Source organism: Mirounga angustirostris, unplaced genomic scaffold, assembly GCF_029215605.1.
Source record: "Mirounga angustirostris isolate CCGP_5_RB_7025 unplaced genomic scaffold, mMirAng1.0.hap1 SCAF_6, whole genome shotgun sequence".
In the NCBI taxonomy this organism is placed as follows: domain Eukaryota; kingdom Metazoa; phylum Chordata; class Mammalia; order Carnivora; family Phocidae; genus Mirounga; species Mirounga angustirostris.
This window is the reverse complement of record NW_026991714.1, coordinates 65,629,075-65,653,840: the sequence shown is the minus strand read 5'-3', so window position 1 is coordinate 65,653,840 and position 24,766 is coordinate 65,629,075. Positions and strand designations below refer to the sequence as shown.

At 40.7% G+C, this 24,766-nt stretch overlaps 1 protein-coding gene across 11 annotated transcripts in view; it reads right to left on the bottom strand.

Moving 5' to 3' along the window:
- Window positions 1-24,067, bottom strand: part of CDC42BPA (CDC42 binding protein kinase alpha) — a 347,703-nt gene extending 323,636 nt beyond the window's left edge. For 6 of the 11 annotated variants that reach the window (XM_064594441.1, XM_064594443.1, XM_064594442.1 and 3 more), the window contains exon 1: window positions 22,716-24,067. In XM_064594441.1, the coding sequence (XP_064450511.1) occupies window positions 22,716-22,893 (178 nt within the window). In that variant the 5' untranslated portion in view covers window positions 22,894-24,067. The remainder of the gene's footprint in view (window positions 1-22,715) is intronic. The other 5 variants (XM_064594445.1, XM_064594449.1, XM_064594447.1 and 2 more) reach the window with 2 other exon arrangements.
- Window positions 24,068-24,766: the final 699 nt, after the last annotated feature.

Genomic DNA, 24,766 nt, shown 5'->3' with positions numbered 1-24,766 from the left:
ATACAGTACAAAATTTTTACATTAATCACAGTCCCAGCAATTCTGGCAACATATTCTCTTCCTCACTCCCTTCACACACTGCACACAAAGAAGATATAACAAATTAATATAGTAGGAAAAGTGTATCAGTTGAGATTCAGTTCAGCTCTACCTAACAAAAACATAGCTTACACAAAATTAAAATGTATTTCTTTTTCAAGTAAAGTAAGTCTGAAGCTAAACAGTCCAAGTCCTGGTAAGGCAGCTTGACAAAGATGTCAGGAATCCAGGATGCTTTCAGTTCACTGCTATGCCATCCTTGGAGCATGGTCCTCATGGCCCGATCCTCATGGTCCAAGCTCTGAAGACAACACATGTGTTCTGTGTAGCAGAAAGGAATAAAGTGGGGGAAGTCCCCCTTCTGATAAATAACACACATCACTTCTGCTTACATCAACTGACCAAAACTAGTCATGTGGCCACAACTAACTGCAAAGAGAGCTAGAACACAATCAATCAAGTTTTGTTAATCAAGAAGGGGAGCCCTATCAAAATTTCAACAGTCTTTTCTGAAGAAATGGAAAAACCAATCCTCAAATTCACACGGAACTGCAGGGAGCCTAGGATAGTCAAAAACTCTTGAAAAAGAAGAACAAAATGAGAGAACGTACACTTTCCAATTTCATAATTTGGTGCAAAGCTACAGTAATAAACTGAGTGTGTGGTACTGGCATAAGGATCAACATATAGATCAGTGGAATAGAACTGAGAGTCCAGAAATAACTCATATATCTATGACCAGCTGATACCTGAAAAGGATGCTAAATCTATTCAATGGGGAAACAATAATTTGTTCAACAAATTACACCAGGATAATTGGATTTCCACACGCGCAGAAGAATGTTAGACCTCTACATCATACTATATACAAAAATTAATTCCAAATGGATCGTTAGTTCATTTACTGTCCTTTCACAAAAGGACTTTCACTTTATTTAACTGCTTCACATGATTTATATTTCTTTTGCTATAACTCCCAGTTATACCACAATTCCAAATTCATACATATTTCCAAGGCACAGGGAACAGGGAGCATTTAGATTACATCCAACACATACATGCACACAAAATAACCACAAGTTAAATTATGACCAATAGTACCAGAAATTCAACCATTATAATTGCCCTCACTCACTTGTATCTTTTTTTTTTTTTAAGTGGGCTCCACGCTGGGTGGGGCTTGAACTCACAACCCTGAGATCAAGACCTAAGCTGAGATCAAGAGTCAGATGCTCAACCAACTGAGCCACATAGGCACCCCCCCTTGTATCATTTTTTGTAGTGATAACCTAAAGAAAATCGTTTTTTAGTTTTACTAATTTAGCTAAGTATGTGTATGGACTAGTGACATTTGTATGTTGGTGCCATATAGCCTAAACACTCAAAGAAAATTAGTCTAAACTGAGCAAAATACACTGGTCATCTACAAAACTCCATATCCAGGGGCACCTGGGTGGCTCAGATGGTTAAGCGTCTGCCTTCAGCTCAGGTCATGATCCCAGAGTCCTGGGATTGAGCCCCGCATCAGGCTCCTGGCTCAGCGGGAAGCCTGCCTCTCCCTCTCCCTCTCTCCCAGCTCATGCTCTCTCTCTGTGTCTCAGATGAATAAATAAAATCTTTAAAAAAACAAAACAAAACAAAACTCCATATCCAATCTGCTAGGATATCATACACAATTCATGTACAACTCTTCACATTTCAGAGGCTGGGGACCTTCAGAAATGAACAACGTTAAAGAAGAAGAAATATAAATCACCTGAAGCAGTTAAATAAAGTCAGAGTCCTTCTGTGAAAGGTCAGTAAACTGAACTAAACATTTCCTCGGTATTTCTCCATAAAGCTTTCTGGATTTTCAAAACAAGGAATTTGGACTCAAATACAATCTGAGCCACACGCAGACAATTTCAGGGGGAAAAAAAGCTAAAACTGCTTTACCTGAAAAATCTTAGCATTAATAAACATTTAACAATTAAAGCTGTTTAAAATCCAAATAGTTCCTACTGTAAAACTACACTCTTACAAAAGTTATCTTCGTATATTCTAGAATTGAAACATAAGTTAGACACTGCTGCAAAGGAAGTATCACCACGGCTGGGGTGAAAATTCCTTTATCATTCGCAAATACTAGTTATATTACATCATTTCCTTTTACTTCTTTGTCTCTTTAAATGGGATGGTTGAAGTTGTATTTTTCAGGGACATATCTAACTGAAAACAAAATATGCAAGACTACCATAAATACTTTATCGTGACCCCAAATAACTATTTTAAACTATGGATGTTTCGATCTAAGCACTCTGCTTAGTATCTACTTTAAATTCTTTTCATTTTAAGGCATTAAATCTAGAAACTAAAAAATGATCACCACTTTAAGATATAAATATCTTATGTATGGCTTTACTATTTTTAATGTTTTCTTTTTCCTTTTTAGCTAAAATGTGAGAGTAAATACAGAACTTTTTTATTATTTTTTTAAGATTTTATTTATTTATTTATTTAGAGAGAGAGAGAAAATGCAAGTGGGGGCAGGGGGACAAAGGGGGAGAGAGAAAATCTCAAGCAGGCTCCACGACCCTGAGATCATGACTTGAGCTGAAATCAAGAATCGGACACTTAACCAACTCAGCCACCCAGGCACCGCTTCAGATTTTTTAAAGTAATTTCTACACCCAATGTGAACGTGGGGCTCAAACTCACAACCCCAAGATCAAGAGTCACATGCTCTACTGCCTGAGCCAGCCAGGTGCCCCCAGAACTTTTTATTTATTTTCCTCAGAACTTTTTAAATATACAATCACCAACAAAATAAGTGACCAACAAACTGGAAAACAATCAAAATGACCTTGAACAACAGAAGTAGTCAACAAACGAATCAGAAGAATATCTAATGCAAGGAAACAAAGTATTATGTTATTGTTTCGGTCCTTTGGGCTGCTATACTGAACTACCACAAATTGGATGGCTCATACACAACGGAAATGTATTTCTTACAGTTCTGCAAAGGTGGAAGTCCACCATCAAGGCGCCGGCACGGTGCATTCCAGTGAAGGCCCTCTTCATGCTGGCTAGCTAGCACCATTTCACTGTGTCCTCACATGGTGGCAGGGCTTGAAAACTCTCTGGGCCCTCTTTCATAAAGGTTCTAGTCCCATTCCTGAGGGTACCACCCTCATGCCCTAAGCATCTCCCAGAGGTCCCACTTTGTAAGACCATCATCATCTTTGGGGGTTAGGATTATACCATACAAATTTGAGAGCGACGCTAACATTCAGACCATAGTAATAATTTAATAATAATTTGTTTAGGGGTGTGCTTTTCAACACACATCCTAATGTTCACATTAAAAATGAAGTCATCCTCTAAAAACCTGACTCAGGACCAGTCAGAAATCTGACCAGTTTCCCAGTTAGGCCTATGTCTCAGCAACTCACTGAAACAAACTTCTCTTAACTCGGCCCTAAAACAGAAATGAAAAGGATAGCTCAATTATTTAGATTTCAAAAATATTTTCTCTGTGAACAGGTGAAATTCATTACAAGAAGACTCTCATTTAAGGTGAGGCTTTTTTTTTTTTTTGCATTTACAAGGAGCAACCTGGATTTAAGAAGACTCAAGAGCAGCTGAGCGCTGCTAAAACAGAGCAGCCCTACAGCTGTGTATCTGACAAGAGTTCTGATGGCCCCTCTCACGATACCTGGTAGCTTACTAGTTGACAGAAGTGATCATTATATCCACCATTTATATTACTTGTGTGATTTATTTTGTCTTTACTGCTATTAGAGTTAGAGTTCTTCTGGTCTGTGTCCAATTCCACAAACAATGAGTACTATGTGTGTGCTTGGGTAACCTTTGAAGGATCTGTTCATCATTAATGTAAATACATAGAATTTATCCTATGTAGCTCTTTCAGGAATAAACCACACTCCCCAGATAGACAAAGACTATTTACAAATTGCCATCTATGAGAATTATCACTAAAGAAGAAAAAAGACTGATCTGCTCAAAGAATATCCTGATGAATTCTAAATCCCTATTTACTGTATCCGGTTTTGAGCTCCTCAGTTACAGGACTTAGAAAAAAAGTTTGGGGGCGCCTGGGTGGCTCAGTTGGTTAAGCAACTGCCTTCAGCTCAGGTCATGATCCTGGAGTCCTGGGATCGAGTCCCGCATCGGACTCCCTGCTCAGCGGGGAGTCTGCTTCTCCCTCTGATCCTCCCCCTCTCATGCTCTCTTGTCTCCCATTCTCTCTCTCAGATAAATAAATAAAAAATCTTTAAAAAAAAAAAAAGAAAGTTTGAAAATAAGATCATGAGGAAAGAGTAAAGGAATTGGGACTTTTTAACTCTGCAAAAACTAAAGCTATTTTTTAAGTTGCCCATTTTATTATTCATGAAACACAGATCCGACTGTCACTTTAAGAAAAAACATCAGGGGCACCTGGGTGGCTCAATCAGTTAAGCCCTGGACTCTTGGTTTGGCTCAGGTATTGATCTCAGAATCCTGGGATTGAGCCCTAACATTGCTCCACACTCAGCACAGAGTCTGCTTGATATTCTCTCCCTCACCTTCCCCCTGTGCCCCTTTCCCTGCACGTACGCACTGGTGCACATACTCTCTCAACTCAAATAAGTTTTTTAAAAAAAGAAAAAGAAAAATATCAGGCCCCAATAAGCACTACCACCCTCACTAAACTTTCCCTTCCCATACATAGCATAATTTTGATTGGATCAATATTCAGTGCTTTCATTACTATAACCATGTAAATTATTACTTTTCTTTCCTATACAATTTTTTTATTTTCTTAATAATTGCTTTCTCATTTGCTTCATTTTCTAAGCAACCCCAGACTCTCCAGGCTTCCAAATGTCCTCTCAAGATGTCCATTCACATCAGTGTGGAAGTCTCTCCTGTCTGGATTGACTGACCTCGGTGTTGGGTGCAAAGCTGCCATTCTGTATTCTCCCTTCTCCATCATCCTAGGAAATCCCTTTTTCTCTCCCCTGTATTGGACCTCCTGCTTCCTGTATCCTACACTTCCTCATCTTAGTTTATTCTCCTGTTACGTTCGAGCTAGGGCGACCACCTCATCAGTCTGCCTAGGACAGACTGATGGCTTTCGCACAAGTCCCAAGTATGGAGCAATTCCTCCGTCCCAGGTAAGCCTAGATGGGTGGGCTGCTTACCCTACTGGGAGCCTATCGACTGCAGAAAGTAAATTTTTTAAAACTTGCATGTCTAAATATGTCCTTATCCCATTCTCACACTTCTCACACTTAAATTTGGGTACGGAATTCCAGTCTGGAAATCATTTTTTTCAAACATTAAACATTGCCTTTTAGCTTCCAGTCTTTGCTGCTGAGAAGTCCAAAGCCTTTCTGATTGCTGACCCTTTGTTTTCTCTTTGGAAACTTTCTGAGTCTGGTGTTTGTCCCAAGTTCTGAAAATTCCAAAGTGTACTGACTGTGAATCTTGATGTGAATTTATTTCCATCCATTGTGCTGGGTGGGGCCCCTCTATAGAGAAACTCATAACCTTCAGTTCTAGAACATTTTCTTGAATTATTTCATTGATAAATTCCTCCCCTCTGCTCTCCCTTTTGAAATTCCTATAATTCAGATTATTCAGAACTCCTAAATTGGCCTATAATGTTTTCTCCTCTTTTCTCTTTGTAGTTTTTGCTCTATTTTCTGAGAAACTTTTACTGCTTTACTTTCCAACTCTTGTGCTGAGGTTTTAATTTTAGCTATCATATTTTTAATGTCAAAGAACTTTTTTCATTCTCTTCTTTTCCCCTTTATGACATCCTGATTTATTTCAGTATTCTCTCTTATCTCTGAGAATAGGAATAGTTTTCTTTTTGAAGTTATGCTTTCCCTACAGAGTCTGTTTCACGTAAGGTTTTGTTTTTGTTTTGTTTTTTTTTTGTCTGTTTGCTTGTTTGGAGCTATGCCTTATGCAGTAGAGGCTTTCCTTGGATATCTGGCAGTCTTTGGCTTCCTATTCATGTCTTTCTATTCATCCCATATTAAGTATGAGAAAATGAAAAGATGATCTGAAGCTCTGAACCCCTGGGTGAAGCCCACTGAACAATGACCTTCACTTTAGTGTGACTGCCTCAGCCCTCTACTGAAGGATCCCTGATGTCTGGGAAGACTTTTCTAATCTGTCTTTTGTTGTTTTTCAGTCAGTTCCACACCCAGCATGGAGCCCAACGCAGGGCTTGAACTCAAGACCCTGAGATCAAGAACTGAGCTGAAATCAAGAGTCGGACACTTAACCTACTGAGCCACCCAGGCACCCCTTCTAATCTGTTTTTGTGATGAACGCCTGTTCTGGGAGCCAAGTAGAAGTAAATAAATATTTAATCTTATTTTCAGCATGAAATGCCCACCCTAAACTACATCTATTATCACTCAACCCAGAACCTCTATTTTACTGAGAATAACCACCCAATCTTTGGGCACAGAGTAGGGAAGGGCATGAGAGTTCCTACTGGCTATAAAAGTTTCAGTCATTCCTTCATATTTTAGTTCCACCCACTCTTCAACTTTCAGAGGTTCCTGAAGATAACAATTTCTAAGACTTTTGAGGATTCTGCCGAGTAAACTGGGTAAGTCCTCAGCTTTCACTTTTACTGAGGATTCAATTTTCTCAGATCTTCTAAGTCAGTCATCACTCCTCTGCCCACTTTTCAGCTTCTGTAATTTCACTGCTAGAGTACCCTTCCTGTTTTTCTCATGTGTGAAGGTTTATGACTTTTTAAAAAAATTTCTTTACTATAGTTTTAGGAGACTATAGAAGGGAATGAAATTATATTTGTGTTCAACTCACAATCGCCAGACTTTAACTTTGCAGGTAAGATTAAACTAAACACATACTTAACGTAAGAAAATTTTAACTTGAAAAGTTAAAAACTTGATTTTATCTTATTCCTTTAAACAGTAGCACCCTCTTCTCTTTACCTTCACCCCATGAAATACTTGTTTAAGATTGTCAACTGCTAAGGGAGGGAATTATAAACCACAACTTATAAGAAATCACTTTTGAAATAAAACAACGTAAATCAATGAGAAAAGAAGTCCCTGACATACAAAAATATGATTTGCATGCAATGCTTTAAGATCAAATCTATTGCTTTCAGCCTTGTCTATAGCAAGTATAATGGCATTAATTCATTCAACCAACATTGCCAAATGCCTACTATGTGTCATGTATACTAGGATGGGGGGGGTGATATAGAAGATAGAAGACGAGTTTCCAAACAAATTAACCAATGAGAGAAAAGTTATGGAATAGTCAAAGATGTGCCTTAATCAGAAGAGACAACACTTCATTTCAGCTGGAGCAAAAGATGAGCATGGTATAAAAGGGCAACATGAGAGAATGGGGGGAGTGTGATGGAACTACTCCGCATCTTGAGGTCTACATTTGTCAAACCCACAGAATGTACACCAAAAAGAGTAAATTTCACTATATATGAATTCTGCAAATAATTTTTTAAATTTTTTAAAGGGGGAGACACCTGGGTGGCATGGGTTAAGTGCCTTCAGCTCAGGTCATGATCCCAGGGTTCTTGGATCAAATCCCATATCAGGCTCCTTGCTCAGCAGGGGAGTCTGCTTCTGCCTCTGCCCCTCCCCCTGCTTGTGCTCTCGCTCTCGCTCGCTCTCTCTCTCTGACAAAATTTATTTGACAGAGAGAGAAAGCATGAGCAGGGGAGCGGAAGAGGGAGAAGCAGGCTCCCCGCCAAGGAGAGAGCCTGATGCGGGACTCGATCCCAGGACTCTGGGATCATGACCTAAGCCGAAGGCAGACGCTTAACCATCTGAGCCACCCAGGTGCCCCCCAAAAAATAAATTTTTAAAGGTGAAAATGAGAAATAAATGAAAAGAAAATTACACACACACATGCATGCGCATGCCAGTAGGTGGGGAAAATCAAAGTAGGCACGGGTGGGGACAGAAACCATGGTGGACCAAAGGAGGGTGCTAAAAGCTGAACTAGATGAAAAGAACGTCCACATAAAAGGGCTGCATGGGATCACTTCTGGGATATTCTGCCAAAGATGTATCATCATGAGGAAACAAACCCAAATTTAGCATTACTACAGCTGCTGCAAAATAACTGGCCAATAATCTTCAAAAGTCTCAGTCATGAAAGTTTAGGAAAATCTGAAGACCTAGTCCAGACTGAAAGAATACTAAAAGGCAGAACATCCAAATGCAACATGTGATTCTGAACTTTTTCTATAAAGATATTATCAGCACAACTGACAAAACTTGAGGGTCTAAAGATTAGATGATAGTAACACATCAATGTCAATTTCTTGATTTTAATACTTGCATCATGGTCATGCAAAAAAAAAATAGAGAAAATACACACAAACATACTTGGGGATGATAGGAAATCAATAGGCAATTTACTCTCAAATGGTTCAAAAGGAAAGACACTGTACTGCACTTGCAATTTTTCCATAAGTTTGACACTGTTTCAAATTTGTGTTATTTTGTAAGTGATGAAAAAGATTAGGAAAATGGACAAAGACTGTATCATTAAAAATTCTGCATGCCATGCTAAGGAATTTAAATGTCATTCCAAAAACTATTAGTAGTCATTGTAGGATATTAACCAGGATGTTGACATGATCAAAGGATCATGTTGTGTTTTCTAAAAACCCATCTATTTGGGACGCCTGGGTGGCTCAGTCAGTTAAGCGTCTGCCTTTAGCTCAGGTCATGATCCCGGAGTCCTGGGATGGAGCCCCACATCGGACTCCCTACTCAGCTGGGGGAGTCTGCTGCTTCTTCTCCCTTTGCTCCTCCCCCTGCTCGTGCTCTCTCTCGCTCACTCTCTCGCTCTCAAATAAATAAAATCTTAAAAAATAATAAAATAAAAAATAAACAAAAGCCCTGGGTAGGATTCACAATATTTTCAGGTTAGGGACACATGTTCTAGTACTAATGATGTTACAGATTACTTAGCATTTAATGGAGAAACAAAAGCATGATTAATAGGTCAAGAAGATCCAGGAATGGGATCCATTTAGATATGTTTAATACAGGTAAGTCAACTGAGCCAGATACACACAGAGGTTGAATAAAATCAGGATAACCCATACTTAATTGAGATTACCACAGGAACACAGGCTAAAGAAACAAAAATGATCATACTTAATCATAACCTCATGCAATGTAATACAGCAACGACTCCTGGAGAAAACTGTTAACTTAGCATGCATCAGTCAGAAATGGGGTGACACATTACAAAGGCATGCAGCAAAAAGGCAGAAATAGAAATCACACTAGACTTGCAAATACTACTGTGGTTTTAACCATAAACTCTAGGAAAATCTTCAAAAGTATGGAGCATGGAGAAGCTTTATGATATCATCCCAATATGTCTCAATACCTGAGCTTTCAGTCTGTTTTTAAATGCTTCTTAGTTATAATTTTTGGTCAGGGCAAGGCCATACTTAGCTAGCAATACAATCTTAAAGTGGGGCTTTAGCCACTACAAGCCTTTCCTAATCTTTTTAAACAAATATTTTTAAATCTTAGGACAGATGTAAATGCTTGACTGCTGTTAATAAAGCAATGTGGGGCATTAGCCACGCCCAGGAAACCAGATATTTAAGGATGGGATTCTGGCTGCAGCAGAGCAACTGTGCTGCTTTCACCAAACCCTCAAAGTCTGATTAGCTTTGTCCTATTTCCCAACAGCCATGACAATCTCTTAAATTCTGGACAAATGCAATGGTTAGAGGTAGCTTGACTAAAAAATGATCAAGATCTACTGAAAACAGAAATGACTAGGTTAAGCAGGAGCAACTGCAAACCAGGAACTGCACATATAAACTCAAAGGCATGTATCAACTCTTACTGTAAACATGCATCCATCCACCCAGTGCAGAACTCCACGCCCACCTAATAAAGACTATAGCTTCTAGGTGCTGCAAAGGGCAGGGCTAAAAAATGTTAAGCAGAGAAAGGATAAAGGCAAGTTATTCAATCCTCCACCTTTGGAGTCTGATGTAAATTGTGACGATATTCAAAACACTATGTGATAGAAGGGTGCCTGGGTGGCTCAGTTGGTTAAGCGACTGCCTTCGGCTCAGGTCATGATCCTGGAGTCCTGGGATCGAGTCCCACATCAGGCTCCCTGCTCAGCGGGGGGTCTGCTTCTCCCTCTGACCCTCTTCCCTCTCGTGCTGTCTCTCATTCTCTCTCTCAAATAAATAAAAAAAATCTTTAAAAAAATTTTAAAAAAAGAATACTTAAAAAAAACACTATGTGATAGAAGATTTTGGTAATAACCTTCTGTCACGTGACCAGTTCGAAGGCTCTGATGCTACCTAAGGACTCTTAGCGTAGATGGGCATTTCCCAAACTCTCTAGGTAAAACAAAGTTAAAGAGGTTTCTGTACAGCACAACTTTTAAAAAACTTTTACTCTGACAATGAGTTTTGTAATAGCCAAAGATGCAATAAAACTATTTCCCAATCTTACATATTCACTGAACTCTTAATCTTCAGAATATTCATTTATATCCCTTGAAATATAGTTTAGAAAACACTAGTGTACACTGTTCATTTTCTTCATACTTACTGCTAGACCACAACATGTACTTAGGGTGCTGCATAACGTTTAGTCCACAAAAAGTCCTAAGTGAACAACACATCAACGGCCTTTCATGATTATTTTCATCTTCTGAGTTGAGGTCTAGAACTCTACCACTCGCTTGCAGATTGGAGCTATATAATATAAAAATAAAACATAACTAGCCATGTAATAATATTTGCTGTTGGTGATGCAAAGAATGGGCATTGGCTTGATTATCAGCTGAAAAATAGTTCAGTTAATAACAAGATGTTCAATGCAAAATATCTTGTCCTAAAAGAAGGAGCAAGATGCTGTTTGCATAGTCACAAAAGGAAAGTCATCTCCAATGCCAATATAATTTAAATAAATTATCAGTAAGAGATGAATATTTGTTATTGATGAAATACATCCTAGTATTAATACAGCTATACATTCCAATATAAACTTTACCAAAAAAAAGGTATTTTAGTTCTTCCTTTATCATGTTAGATAAAAACTTAGAAAGCCAGAAAAAAGGGGTGCCTGGGTGGCTCAGTCGGTTAAGCGTGTGTCTTCAGCTTAGGTCCTGATCTCAGGGTCCTGGGGTCGAGCCCCACATCCAGCTCCCTGCTCGGGGGGGTGGGGGGAGTCTGCTTCTCCCTCTCACTCTGCCCTGCCCCCACTCATGCTCTTGCTCGCTTTCAAATGAATAAATAAAATTTTTTTTAAAATTTATTTATTTGAGACAGAGAGAACGAGAGAGAGAGAGCACATGAGAGTGGGGAGGGTCAGAGGGAGAAGCAGGTTCCCTGCCGAGCAGGGAGCCCGATGCAGGACTCAATCCCGGGACTCCAGGATCATGACCTGAGCCGAAGGCAGTCGCTTAACCAACTGAGCCACCCAGGCACCCAATAAAATTTTTTAAAAAAGGAAAAAGAAAGGGGCGCCTGGGTGGCTCAGTCGTTAAGCATTTGCCTTTGGCTCAGGTCATGATCTCAGGGTCCTGGGATCGAGCCCCGCATCAGGCTCCCTGCTCTGCAGGGAGTCTGCTTCTCCCTCTCCCCCTCCCCTGCTTGTGTTCCCTCTCTCGCTGTGTCTCTCTCTGTCAAATAAATAAAAACTTTAAAAAAAAAAAGGAAAAAGAAAAAACCAGAAAAAAAAAAAAAAAGAAAATATAAATCACCAGAAAAGGAATAAACCTAAACCAACTTTCGACCTTCTGCAAAATAAGCTATTACTATTATGTCCATTTTTTCACAGATGATAAAACAGACTTAGGCTCAGTAACTTGCTTAAATCATCCAGCCAGTAATCAAAGGAGTCAGTCTGAATCCAAAGCCCTTGCTCTTTACCAGTATATTTGTTTAGAAAGGAATATTTCAGGTTGAAGTATTCCACTTGTAGATCTTCACCATGGAAATTCTAAGTAAATTTAGTTAAGCTTTATCACTATGAATAGAGCAAACAGAATAGGTGGGGTTTTTTTTTTTCACTGATTAAACCTACAGTGATGTTTAAGCAATTTGAAATAAAACCGAAAGTTAAATGACTGCACATGACATAACTAATTCACATGTATTCTTAAAAGACTGTTTTCAGGGCGCCTGGGTGGCTCAGATGGTTAAGCGTCTGCCTTCAGCTCAGGTCATGATCCCAGGGTCCTGGGATCGAGTCCCGCATCGGGCTTCCTGCTCCTTGGGAGCCTGCTTCTCCCTCTGTTTCTGTCTGTCTCTCATGAATAAATAAATAAAATCTTAAAAAAAAAAAAAAGACTGTTTTCATCCACACAAGTAGTACTTCCAGGCATAATTACATTGGGAGAGAGAAGAACAGTGCTGATGCGGAAGAAGGGAAAAATCAATGTGTATCAGAGGGGAGAGAAGAAAAGCTAATTAATTTGTCCCCCTATAAGCAATTTGTTTTTAAATAATCAAATTGAATTATCCTCTAGTCTTATTATCTGCTACCCCTCATATCCAGAGTTTATGGTAATCAAAGAGTTGCTCACATAGGGCTGAAACAGCCCCAATTACAGTTGTCCCCCCTTATTCATGGTGTATATGTCCCAGGACCTCCCAGTGGACACTGCAGAGAGTACTGAACCCTACATATACTACATTTTTTCCTATACATATATCTCTATGAAAAAGTTTAATGAGGCATAGTAAGAGATTAACAATAACTATTAAATATAACCATTATAAAAATATGCTGTAATTAAAGTTATATGAATGTGAATGTGGTCTCTCAAAATATCACATTGTACTGCACTCAGCCTTCTTGTGACCACATGAGATGATAAAATGCCTACGAGATGAGGTGACGTGCGGTGAATGTCATAGGCCCTGTGACATAGTGTTAGGTTACTACTGACCATCAGATATGTTACTTTACTGTGCTTTGTAGATTTTTTTTTTTTTTTCAAATTGAAGGTATATGGCAACATTATGTCAAGCAAGTCTATCAGCACCATTGTTCCAAAAACATTTGCTTTGTGTCTCTGTGTCACATTGTGGTAATTCTTGCAATATTTCAAACTTTTCATTATTATAATATCTGTCATGGTGATCCAGTGACTTAGGTAATCTGTGAAGTTACTGTTGTAACTGTTTAGGAGCACCATGAACCAGGCCTGTAGAAGATGAACTTAACTGATAAATATTGTGCGTGTTCTGACTGCTCCACCAACAGGCCATTGCCCAGGCTCTGTCCCTCTCCCAGGCCTCCCTATTCCTTGAGATGCAACAATACTGAAATTAGGCCAGTGAATAACCCTACAATGGCCTCTAATTATTCAACTGAAAGGAAAAGCCGCCTGTTTCTCACTTTAAATCATAACCAGAAATGATTAAGCTGGCTGAAGAAGTCATGTTGAAAGCCAAGATAGGCCAAAAGCCAGGCCTCTTATACTAAACAGCCAACTTAAAAACGCAAAGAAAAAGTTCTTTAAGTAAATTATATGTGCTACTCCAGTGAACACACGAATGATGAGAAAGCAAAACAGCCTTACTGCTCATTTGGAGAACGTTTCGGTGGTCTAGAGAGAAGATCAAACAGCCACGACATTCCCTTAACCCAAAGCCTAACCCACAGCAAGGCCCTGACTGTCTTCAACTCTGGGAAGGCTCAGAGAGGTGAAGGAGCTGCAGAAGAAAAGTCTGAAGCTGGCAGGGGTTGGTTCATGAAGTTTCAGGAAAGAAGTCATCTCTATAGAAGTGCAAGGTGAAGCAGCAAGTGCTGATGGAGAAGCTGCAGCAAGTTCTCCAGAAGATCCAGCTAAGAGAATTCATGAAGGTGGCCACATCAGATTTCAGTGTAGATGAAACAGCCTTATTCTGGACAAAGATGCCATCTAGAACTTTCACAGCCAAAGAGGAGAAGTCAATGCCTGGCTTCAAAGCTTCAAAGGACAGGCTGACTCTCCTGTTAGGGGCTCGTGCAGCTGGTGATTTTAAGGTGAAGCCAGCACTCTGTTGCCATTCCAGAAATCCTAAGACCCTTACGAATGATGCTAAATCTACTCTGCCTGTGCTCTGTGACCAGAGCAACAAAGCCTGGATGACAGCACATCTATTTACAATACGATTTACTGAAGATTTCAAGCCCACTGTTGGGACCTACTGCTCAGAAAGAAGATTCCTTTCAAAACATTACTGCTCACTGACAATGCACCTGGGCACCCAAGATCTCTGGTGGAGATGGACAACGAGATTAGTTTGTTTTCATGACCACTAACACAACATCCATTCTAAGCCCATGGATCACGAAGTAATTTTGACTTTCAAGAAATATATTTCATTGGGCTATAGCTGCCACAGAGTGTGATTCCTCTGATGGATCTGGGCAAAGTAAATCAAAAACCTTCTGGAAAGGATTCACCTTTCTATTTCATCTACTCTAGATGCCATTAGGAACATTTGTGATTCATGGGAAGAGGTCAATATATCAACATTCACAGGGGTTTGGAGGAAGTTGACTGCAACCCTCAGGGATGACTCTGAGGGGTTCAAGACTTCAGGGGAAGAAGTCACTGCAGATGGGAAGGAAAGAGCAGGAGAACTAGAATCAGGAGTGGAGCCTGAAGATGGGGCTGAACTACTGCAATCTCATGATAAAACCTGAACAGATGAAGTTGCTTCTCATGGATGAGCAAAGAAAGTGGTTTCTTGAGATGGAATGTAGTTCTGCTGAAGATGCTGTGAAGACTGTTGAAATGACAACGAAGGATTTAGAATATCCCATAAATTGAGTTGATAAAGCAGCAGTAGGGTTTGAGACTCCAATTCTGAAAGAAGTTCTCCCATGGGTCCAATGCTATCAAACAGCATTGCATGCTACAGAGAAATCCTTCATGAAAGGAAGTGTCCATTGATGAGGCAAACTTAGAAACTGCCACAGCCACCCCAACCTTCAGCATCCACCACCCTGACCAGTCAGCAGCCACCAACCAACACAGAGGCAAGACCCTCCAGCAGCAAAAAGATTGCAACTCGCTGAAAACTCAGATGATGGCTACCATATTTAAACAATAAAATATTTTTTAATTAAGGTATGTCCTGTTTTTAGACATAATGCTATCGCACACTTAGTAGACCACAGTATAGTGTAAATATAACCTTTATAATGCACTGGGAAACCAAAAAAATCATTTAAATTAGTTTATTATGATATTCGCTTTATTGCAATGGTCTGGAATCAAATCCTCAGTATCTCCAAGGTATGCCTGTATGTATGTTTTTCTCTTTAATAAAAAGATTGTATTTTCTGGTTTCTTTACACCACATATAAATAGGTGCTGGCACTTGAAACCCATAGCTTCATACATATAATGTTATAGGTAATAGGGAATTTCCACGCTAGTCCAAAGTCTAAAGTCTGAAATCAATTGCTTAATTAAAACACTGTCACCTTAGAAAAAACAATACTTAATGCTATAATGAATTCTAAAATTGCCCAAGTCCTTGATCTTTTCTTCTTAAATATCACAAAGTAATGAATAAAACTGTTCCAGATACTTTTGCAACATGTTAACAATTATAGTAACAAGGCTACAAAAGATAAAGTGGGAATTTCTGTATTTATTGTGAATGCCTATACTTGAAAAGCAAGTTTAATTAGAGCAAGAAAAGGTCATAAATAGTCTTCTCAGTAGGGAGCTGATAGCACTGGTTCATTATTTTATACCTAATTTCACTCTACTTTATAAGGTGCTTTTTCTAGATGTAACTGCTCATCACCATCACTCTTGTGCTAGACCACCATGATCAAGCTTATCTCTCAGTTCACATGACTATCACACAATAGACGAAAGTCCACAACCACTAAGTAAAAGACAACTTATTCATATTTGGATTCTCTCTCAAACCACACAGTACCCCTAAGTTTCCCAAAATTATCTCTTTCTAATCCTCATACAAGGAACACCATGACCTCATACTAAAAGTGCATTTCCCAAAGGGTGTTCCATGGAACACAAGTTGCCATACATTCCAGATATTCTTTAAAAAGATGGTTCTAGGGCGCCTGGGTGGCTCAGTTGGTTAAGCGGCTGCCTTCGGCTCAGGTCATGATCCTGGAGTCCCTGGATCAAGTCCCGCATCGGGCTCCCTGCTCGGCAGGGAGTCTGCTTCTCCCTCTGACCCTCCTCCCTCTCATGCTCTCTGTCTCTCATTCTCTCTCTCACAAATAAAAATAAATAAATAAATAAAAAATAAAAAGATGGTTCTATAATCATACCAACTGTATAAATTCTAGGATAACTGGCAGTATTTCTGATGTTTAATTTTGTTTAAAATAGTTTCCCCAAATTTATTTAGCCGCATAAACATCTCCTTCCCCTCCCTTGCCACAAAGCACCTATTATTATCCCCTGGATTTCCCGAACACATTTTGAAACTAGGGATGGGGCTAGAGTGAAGAAGCCCTAATTCCAAAACAGAAGCAAACAGTTCATAGGAGAAAAGAATTAAGGGGCAAACAGCAAGATGGGAGAGTGGGGAGCCAGGTCTTTATACCTCTGTTACCACAAGAGCTAAAGTGCTGCTTTCCCAAAGCAGCACATAAAGAAGCACTAGAAGTGGGGTTAGCCAACACAGGGCTAGCCATTCCCCATGTACTAGCTGGAAAAAGGAAGTGGACACTAGAAAAAAAGTACAGAGCAACTGGCTGGGAAGAGCGACCCTGATGCTCTGATGGGCATCAGTGGGGAAGAGAAAGAAATCCCCTTGATCTACAAAGGAGTTTTGTATGCAGTGATAACAAAAAATAGCCATTCCTATATCTGGGATGACCTATACTTACAGTGTGGGTCATTCAAAAACAAAAATCATTATGTAAAGAATTTCTTGACTCATTAACATAGAGTGAAAATAGCTGAGTAGTTCTTGGCCATAGCTTCCAAAAACTTGGAAGTCACTCCCACTGGTAGTTTCATGAGTAACAAGGGATCAGAAAATCCATGGAACTAGCAAATCTTCTCACTTGCATCTACTCTAGAGTTCATCTGGAGTAACGGGAAAATATAACCAAAAAACTAATACCAATGTCTACAGGTCATATGATCATTCCTCGTGTTCAACAAACTTCCAACTCTGACAATCAATGAGCCAACATCCAAGAGCCCAAAGTCAGAAAAGGAAAAATGTCAAAGGAAAAGGAAATGAACCATCAGAGACTCAAAGACAATACAAAGGAATGAAGTCAATTTCTGTTCACTAAGTTCTTGTAAATTAAACATACCCATTCACAGTACAGACTTAAGAGGCAACCCAGAAAAACACTATATTCATGCTCATTTTTATCAGTTGTCCTTTCTCCCATTCCCGCCTCCTTCCAAGTTTCTTGCCCTGCCCTAAACTCCTCTTCTTTAAATTCTTAAGTCTGTCCCTAATTTTATCATGTGAGCTTTTGGGGGGGGTGGGGAAGGAACTAAGTCTATAACCTTTCTGCTGTCAAACAACATATTTTAGCTTCATCTACAGTAGAGTTTCACACTTTTTGGATCCAAATTGCAGTAGAAATACAGGGAGACACAAGAGTTTTGCATGAAAATACTCTTTCTAAACATAATGTCCTTGATATTTTTTATTCTGGTCTATTTAATTTTTTTAAATGCTTGTTGGACTTAGTAAATTGATTTTAAAATCTATCAAAACTAATGGATGAAACACAATGGGCTACATATTTATTTAAAGTAGCCTACATACGGTCAGTAAGTGTGCCAAAGGAGAAAAGATTTCAAAGCAATTTTCTGACTGCCACTGAAGAGTAGTGTAATAAAATACTAATTTGTACCAAGTTCAGTTCCTTTACCCTAAAATAGCCTGGGCTTACTCTGTAATATTAATCAAGTCTCAGGAATTATGAAATATTTCATAAAATTGCCAACGTTATGCTATTTGTTTTTACACTGCTATACTAAAGTATGCCCTACATAGCCATATGAAAAATAAATTCCTAAAATTCTTAAACTGTTAATCCTAACATCCCTATTCTCACTCACAGAGGGATATTTTCTTAAAAAAGAAAAACACAATACCACATGATTTCACTCATATGTGGAATTTGAGAAACAAAACAAACAAACAAAGGCAAACAGAAACAAACCAAAAAAAGAGACCCTGAAACACAGAACTGGTGTTTGCCACAAGGGAGATGGGGGGTGGAAAATGGGTGAAACAGATAAAAGAGATTAAAAGTACTTTTATCTTGATGAGCACCAAGTTATGTACAGAATTGCTGAATCACTGTATTGCACACCTGAAAATAATATTGTATGTCGACTATACTTCTATTAAAAACAGAGAGAAACAAAAGAGAGAAATGGAAAAGTAACACACACTACTTCTTGAACATTCTTCTACCATGTACCAGCATTGTATTAGGTCAAAAAATTCTACTTCCTCACTGTCGTTCTTAGAAAAGACTAGGATGTTAAATGAGTAGAATAAAGAAAACAACTGCCCAATCTGTATTTCCAATGACATTTATGACAACCCTGAGGACTTAAAAATACACTTAATCATCTGTATGAAACAAACACTTTGATAGTTTGGTATGACATATTCTACTAACATAAAGCTAGTAAGGAGCAACTGCAGAAGTGAAGAACAAAGTGCCCTAGAAAAGATTCAGATCCTTCTAATCAAGCCATCAGCACCTCACTTAACTGACCCACACCTGAAAAAATGTGAATAAGCTTTAAAACTACCCCAATGAAAAGTTTAAACCACAGTACCCACTGAAGTGCTCTAGTAACAAGTTTATTATTAATCATTTAGAGGTATGTGTATGCATACACTAAATAACCTATAAAATTACTATTAAGGATAATTTTAAATGAAATGTTACAAAGTACAAGAATCAGAAACCATCAACAAAGGTATCCACATACAGACAGCCTTGCTTGCTTCTTTTGTATTGAGTAACATTATCTTACATCTATTCTTTAAGTAAGTTGGTAAAGAATTCCCTAAAATTCCAATTTCCCATTTCAAAGTAGAGGGTAGCCAATTCAATGAATAATGCACTCATTTAGTCAGTGCTAGCAAATTAGTTTATAATATAAACGTTATTTTTACTTCCACAACTCTACTGTAACTTATGCTAGTTATACTACTGACATCAAAACTATTATTTTATAAACAAACATACAAACCATTATCATTTCACCAATCAAAAAACAAGGACACAAAAGTCTTTCAAATCTTACTGGATATAACTAGAAAATATATATTATTAAATTTAAGTGGTCTATGGCCTTCAGGCACTCTTATCCCCTTGCTCTATTGCTCACTGCCTTAATTCCTTCTTCCTCTCCAAAACTCTACTTATTGAGCGCCTGGGTGGCTCAGTTGGTTAAGCCACTGCCTTCGGCTCAGGTCATGATCCTGGAGTCCTGGGATTGAGTTCCGCATCTGGCTCCCTGCTCAACAGGGAGTCTGCTTCTCCCTCTCCTGCTCCCCCCTCTTGTGCTCTCTCTCTCTCTCTCTCAAATAAATAAATAAAATCTTTAAAAAAAAAATGAAACTCTTTAAATAAAATAAAACTCTACTTATTTCCTCCCTCAAGCCATCAACACAAGCAAGGAATGCTGCCCTTCCCTCCCCCAAAAAAAGCATATCTGAGTGAAATATCAGTTTTCTTATCATGATACTGTGATGAACAAAACTTTAACTGTACCAATTTAAAAGTGAAATGGACCATAACTAGGAATAAAGTGAAACTGATGGAAATGAAGCAAGGCAGACAGAACCTTTGCTGACTCCATTTTTTAAAGTAGCCTATCATCAGCATAAAAATAAGGCATAATTAGATGACACGTTCATTAATGTAAATAGCCAAACACAAATATACAGCATGTAATACAGAGTATTTAACTACTACTGCTCTACTGTTGGGAACATTGGATCTTTTAAAACTCAAACTAGGGGCGCCTGGGTGGCTCAGTCGTTGGGCGTCTGCCTTCCGCTCAGGTCATGATCCCAGGGTCCTGGGATCGAGCCCCGCATCAGGCTCCCTGCTCTGGGGGAAGCCTGCTTCTCCCTCTCCCACTCCCCCTGCTTGTGTTCCCTCTCTCGCTGTTGTCTCTCTCTGTCAAATAAATAAAATCTTTTAAAAAAAATTTAAAAAAAAACCCTCAAACTAAAAATTGTATCATTTAACGCAAATCATAATTATCATATTTAAGCCCAACAAACAATCCCTGTAAATTTCCAACACCGACCAAAAAAGTAATGTTTAAGAAATTAAATTGAGGTCATTTCACTATCTGGAAACTTATCTGTTTTTTACATAATGTTAGATGATAAGAATAACACAGGACGTGTCCCCAAAATGTAGTAATCAATTCAGACACAAATAACAGCTGACCTATTTCAATACTTATATGGAGAGAACAGACTGGCATTCTTAACCTAAATTCTCAAATAACTTAAAAATAATAAATACTACTACTCAAGATACATCTTTTGACAGCTTTTCCATTCTTAACTTTTTCTTAGTCCTTATCAAACTTCTGTGGTTGATAACTCCCATTTTTGAGACCTCACACTTAAAAATGCATGACTAGGGGCGCCTGGGTGGCTCAGTCGTTAAGCGTCTGCCTTCAGCTCAGGTCATGATCCCAGAGTCCTGGGATCTAGTCCTGGGATCGAGCTCTGCATCGGGCTCCCTGCTCAGCGGGAGGCCTGCTTCTCCCTCTCCCACTCCCCCTGCTTGTGTTCCCTCTCTCGCTGTCTCTGTCAAATAAATAAATAAAAAATCTTAAAAAAAAAAAAAAGATTTAAAAACTAAATATGCATAAGCAAGGTTTTTTAATAGAGATATAAGAAACAAAATCCAAGAAAACATCTTTGGTGAAAAATATACATAAATTATTCTGGCAAAACAGCAAAATACCTTCTTGCATAAAACTACTATGTAAACTCTTAATAACCAAAAGGCAATTAAGGATACAATTTTCTTTTATAATTTTAAAAATTATATTTATTACTGGTACATAGAGTTCTCTCATCATTTTGTAGATGAGAAAGAACAGTTACTAAATGACAATCATGATCATAGACAAGAGTGTCGCTATGGAACCCAATTCTAGAAGTACGTAAACCTTTTCTTTAAATTTTCAAAATAAACAAACAAACAAAAAAACTCTGAATTTAGGAAACATGGAATGTAAAACGACATACGTTTTATAAAATATTTTGCTCTACGCATAAAAATAAAAGACATACAAAACCAGTACCAAAGTCGATCAAAACTGTCTAACTCTTAAGAGAGAAGATGGTTTAGAATTCTTACATTCCTAGTATGAGCCTGGTAGTCTGTTTGTAAAAATCATCTGTTCACTTATAAATACACACACATACACACAGTTTTTAAACACCTCATGACATCAAGTTGCTAGAAAACTTCTGATACTGGCAAGTTGGATAAAGTTATTATATAGGCCATCTTAAATGAGTTATTTACCTGACAAACTAATTTTTAATAAATTTCAAATCAAAAAAATAAATGAACGAAATAATCACCACTTGACTTTTACTTCAAGAAAATAAAGCTTTACTTGAGAACAAAGACATTTTAGGACACTTTCCAACAAACTAAAATTATTAATATCCCAATGGTACAAAACACTTCTTTAGCTAATACCCCTCAAAAGCTAATGTACCAACACAGGTGTGGATGGTGATGCGTGTTCTCCCACCAGAGAGCCACTGGGTGTTGGAATGTGCTCGCGTGTAACGTGGGAAGCAGAACTTAAGCCAAGCCTTCAAGCTAGAAGGTCACATGGAGCGTCAGTGCTTATCTCTGATCTACTGCACTACAGCGGGTCTTCTAAATCTTATCTCTATTTAGGGAAATAGAGACAAAAATCTAACCGGTTTAGATCTGCATTAAATGTATAGTCCGTCTAACCCTCAAGTGGGAGCTGTTCCCAAACATTCTCCACCAACTACTATCACAAAATTTTTTAACAATTATGTCATGCTATCTTACAAACATGACAATTTTTGGAAAGTCCATGTTTAGTAGTTTCCTTTGTACCATATGGAGATGAAATAAAACCCCAGCGATCACCACCTTCCAGTTCCTGTTGACCTAGACATTTCACTATCTCCTCCCATTTCAAGAGCGATTTCCAAAGTCTGGGAAGGAATGTTTCCACCAATAAATACCTTTCAACTGAATCTGTGTTATTCCGCCACTCGTTAGGCAACTGTGAGCAATAATCCATTTTGCTCATCACAGAATTATTCAAAATCTCTTACTGTTGACCTCAAAACAGAAGTTCTTCCTCCTAAATTCCACATTAAATCAAGGCAATAATTGAGTAGCACGGTTTTACTTGGGAAAATATCTACCAAAAACTTAAAAAAAATCTTGAATAACTGGTAACTATTCCTTCACTGTATATACATTTAAATGTACTACCATATCCACTATGTATTTAAGTCTATGTTATAAATATGTTACACGGACCATATATCTGCCTATCTACACACTAATGACAAAGTCGACAGCCTACTCATGATACCTCCCTTGCAACAATTAAATCCCAATGCCCACCTAAAGGGAGCTTACTGAAAAATACAGACTCACCCCATTCCAAGTATTCAAGAATGTTCTTCTCTCTTCGCAGCGGAGAATTATTGCATTCATCATAAAGGCAGATGAGTATATCCAGCAGCGTCTCCACACTGAAGCACTGCCCATTGGTCTGAGCCGGCCCGTCCAAAATGAACTGCTCCAACTGCCTCAAACGCACTTCCCCAGACATGTTTGCTTCGGGGTCCGCCGCTTTTCCCTTCAATGAGTATTACGGTTTGCACTACGAGTATCTGATCCTAAATTTTAAAAGGTGCGGTTTTAAAAATAAACCCCTCGTCCTGCACACAACTGTCATGCACGGCCGGTGCTGAATGACACCCCAACACGCCAGGAAGCTCCCTTTACCGAAGCGTCTTCGATCCCGCACAGATGCATGTATTGGGAGGGAAAGTTACCATAAAATAGATCTTCTATACATCTTAAGAAGAATACAATTAAGTCGTATATTTAAATAAAATAATAATTAAAAGTACAGCGAACCAAAGAGTCAGGACTTCTTTAAAAAAGAAGAAAACAACAAAATACAACTCTTCTCCTTCATTCAAAATTCAACTCGTGCAACACAATCCCGCAACGAATCCGGCTGCATCATTAATGAATCGGGTCCGATCCGCATCAGCAATTCACTTCCCGGGAAGGAGGAAGACGGAAAAGGGAGGAAAGCCCCAGAAGGTACATGGGGGAGGGAAAAGCAAGTCGCTGCTGCAAAGGCTGCCGCCCGCCGCTGGGAGAGCGCCCCGGCGGCGGCGGCGGCGGCGGGCAGGGAGGGGGCGAGGTCCCCGAAGCAGCCCCTCGGCTCGCCGCCCCCCCGGGTCCCGCCCGGAGAACGCTCTTCCTCTCTCCTCCCGGCGTCCTCCTCCTCACGGCCCCGCGGCGAGTCGTCTGTCCCGCGGAATCCGGACGAAACTCCTCATCTCCCTCGCAGCGTCTGCCCGGGCCTGACGCGCGGCGCAACCGGGCCGGGAGCGCGGGCTGCGGCGGCGCTCGCCCCGGCTCCGGGGGACTGCGGCTACTCGGCCGCCCGCGCCCGCCCCATGGCGGGGGTCGCCGGCCGGGGGCCTGCGCCGCGCCGGGCGGACAGCCGCTCTCCCCCCTCGGCCGCCCCGAGGTTCCCGACGCCCTGGCGCGGGGCGGGCGGGGGTTTGACGGGGGGGGGGGGTCTGGATTCAGAGGACGCGGCCGGCTCTTTCTCCCCTTTCCTCACGCCCGGGGGCTAAGGGCATCTTTCCCCGACGAGGCGCAGGAGGAGGGGTTGGTGCCGCGGCTGAGGCGAGCAGAGGCTGCGGCAGCCCGGCTCGCAACCACTCCCTTCCTCTCCGTCCCACCCCTCCCCCGCCTTCCCGGCCTAGCGCGTTCGCGCCCTGGTCTCCGCGAGGCTCCCCCAGCCCCCGCCGCGCGCGCCGGCCCGAGGCGCGCCGCCGCGCCCGGATCCAATATGGCGGCCCGGCCGCGGGCGCACGCCGCCCCCCGCCCTGCCCCGCCCCGCCCCGCCCCCGCCCGAGTCCGAGTCCGCGGGCCCAGCCTGGGTCGGTCCCGAGGCCGCGCGGAGCGGAGCCGAGGCCCCGGCGGGACGCGGGCCGGGGCGAGGGCGGCTGCACACTGGCGGGAGGGTGGGCGCCGCGGCGACCGCCGCGACTTGGAACGCAGTGATGCGAGAGGACCCACGGAGGCCTCTGGTGCGGATGGCAGTCGGGCCTCGCCCGGCAAGCTCGGAGCACCACCTGTCCCGCACGTTTGCTCGGGGTTTGGGGGGGGCCAGGAACTGCCGGCGTCCGGCTTCCCCCAGACCTGCGGAGGACCGTGTCTCTCTCACCACCCCTTACCTGCGCACCACCCGCCCCCCAAATGCGGTGCCCGAGCTCAACCGACTAGCAGTTACCCTGGTGTCTAATTACACCACTTCGTGTGTCATTCCCAGGACAAATGCAGTGACACACTCGTGGGCGCTACCTTCCCAGTCGGGAGAGTGCGTGCCAAGGGCACAATGCCCATCTATCGTCCCGAAAGTTTCCCTACGCGCAGCGCTGGCTTTCCTCCTCCGG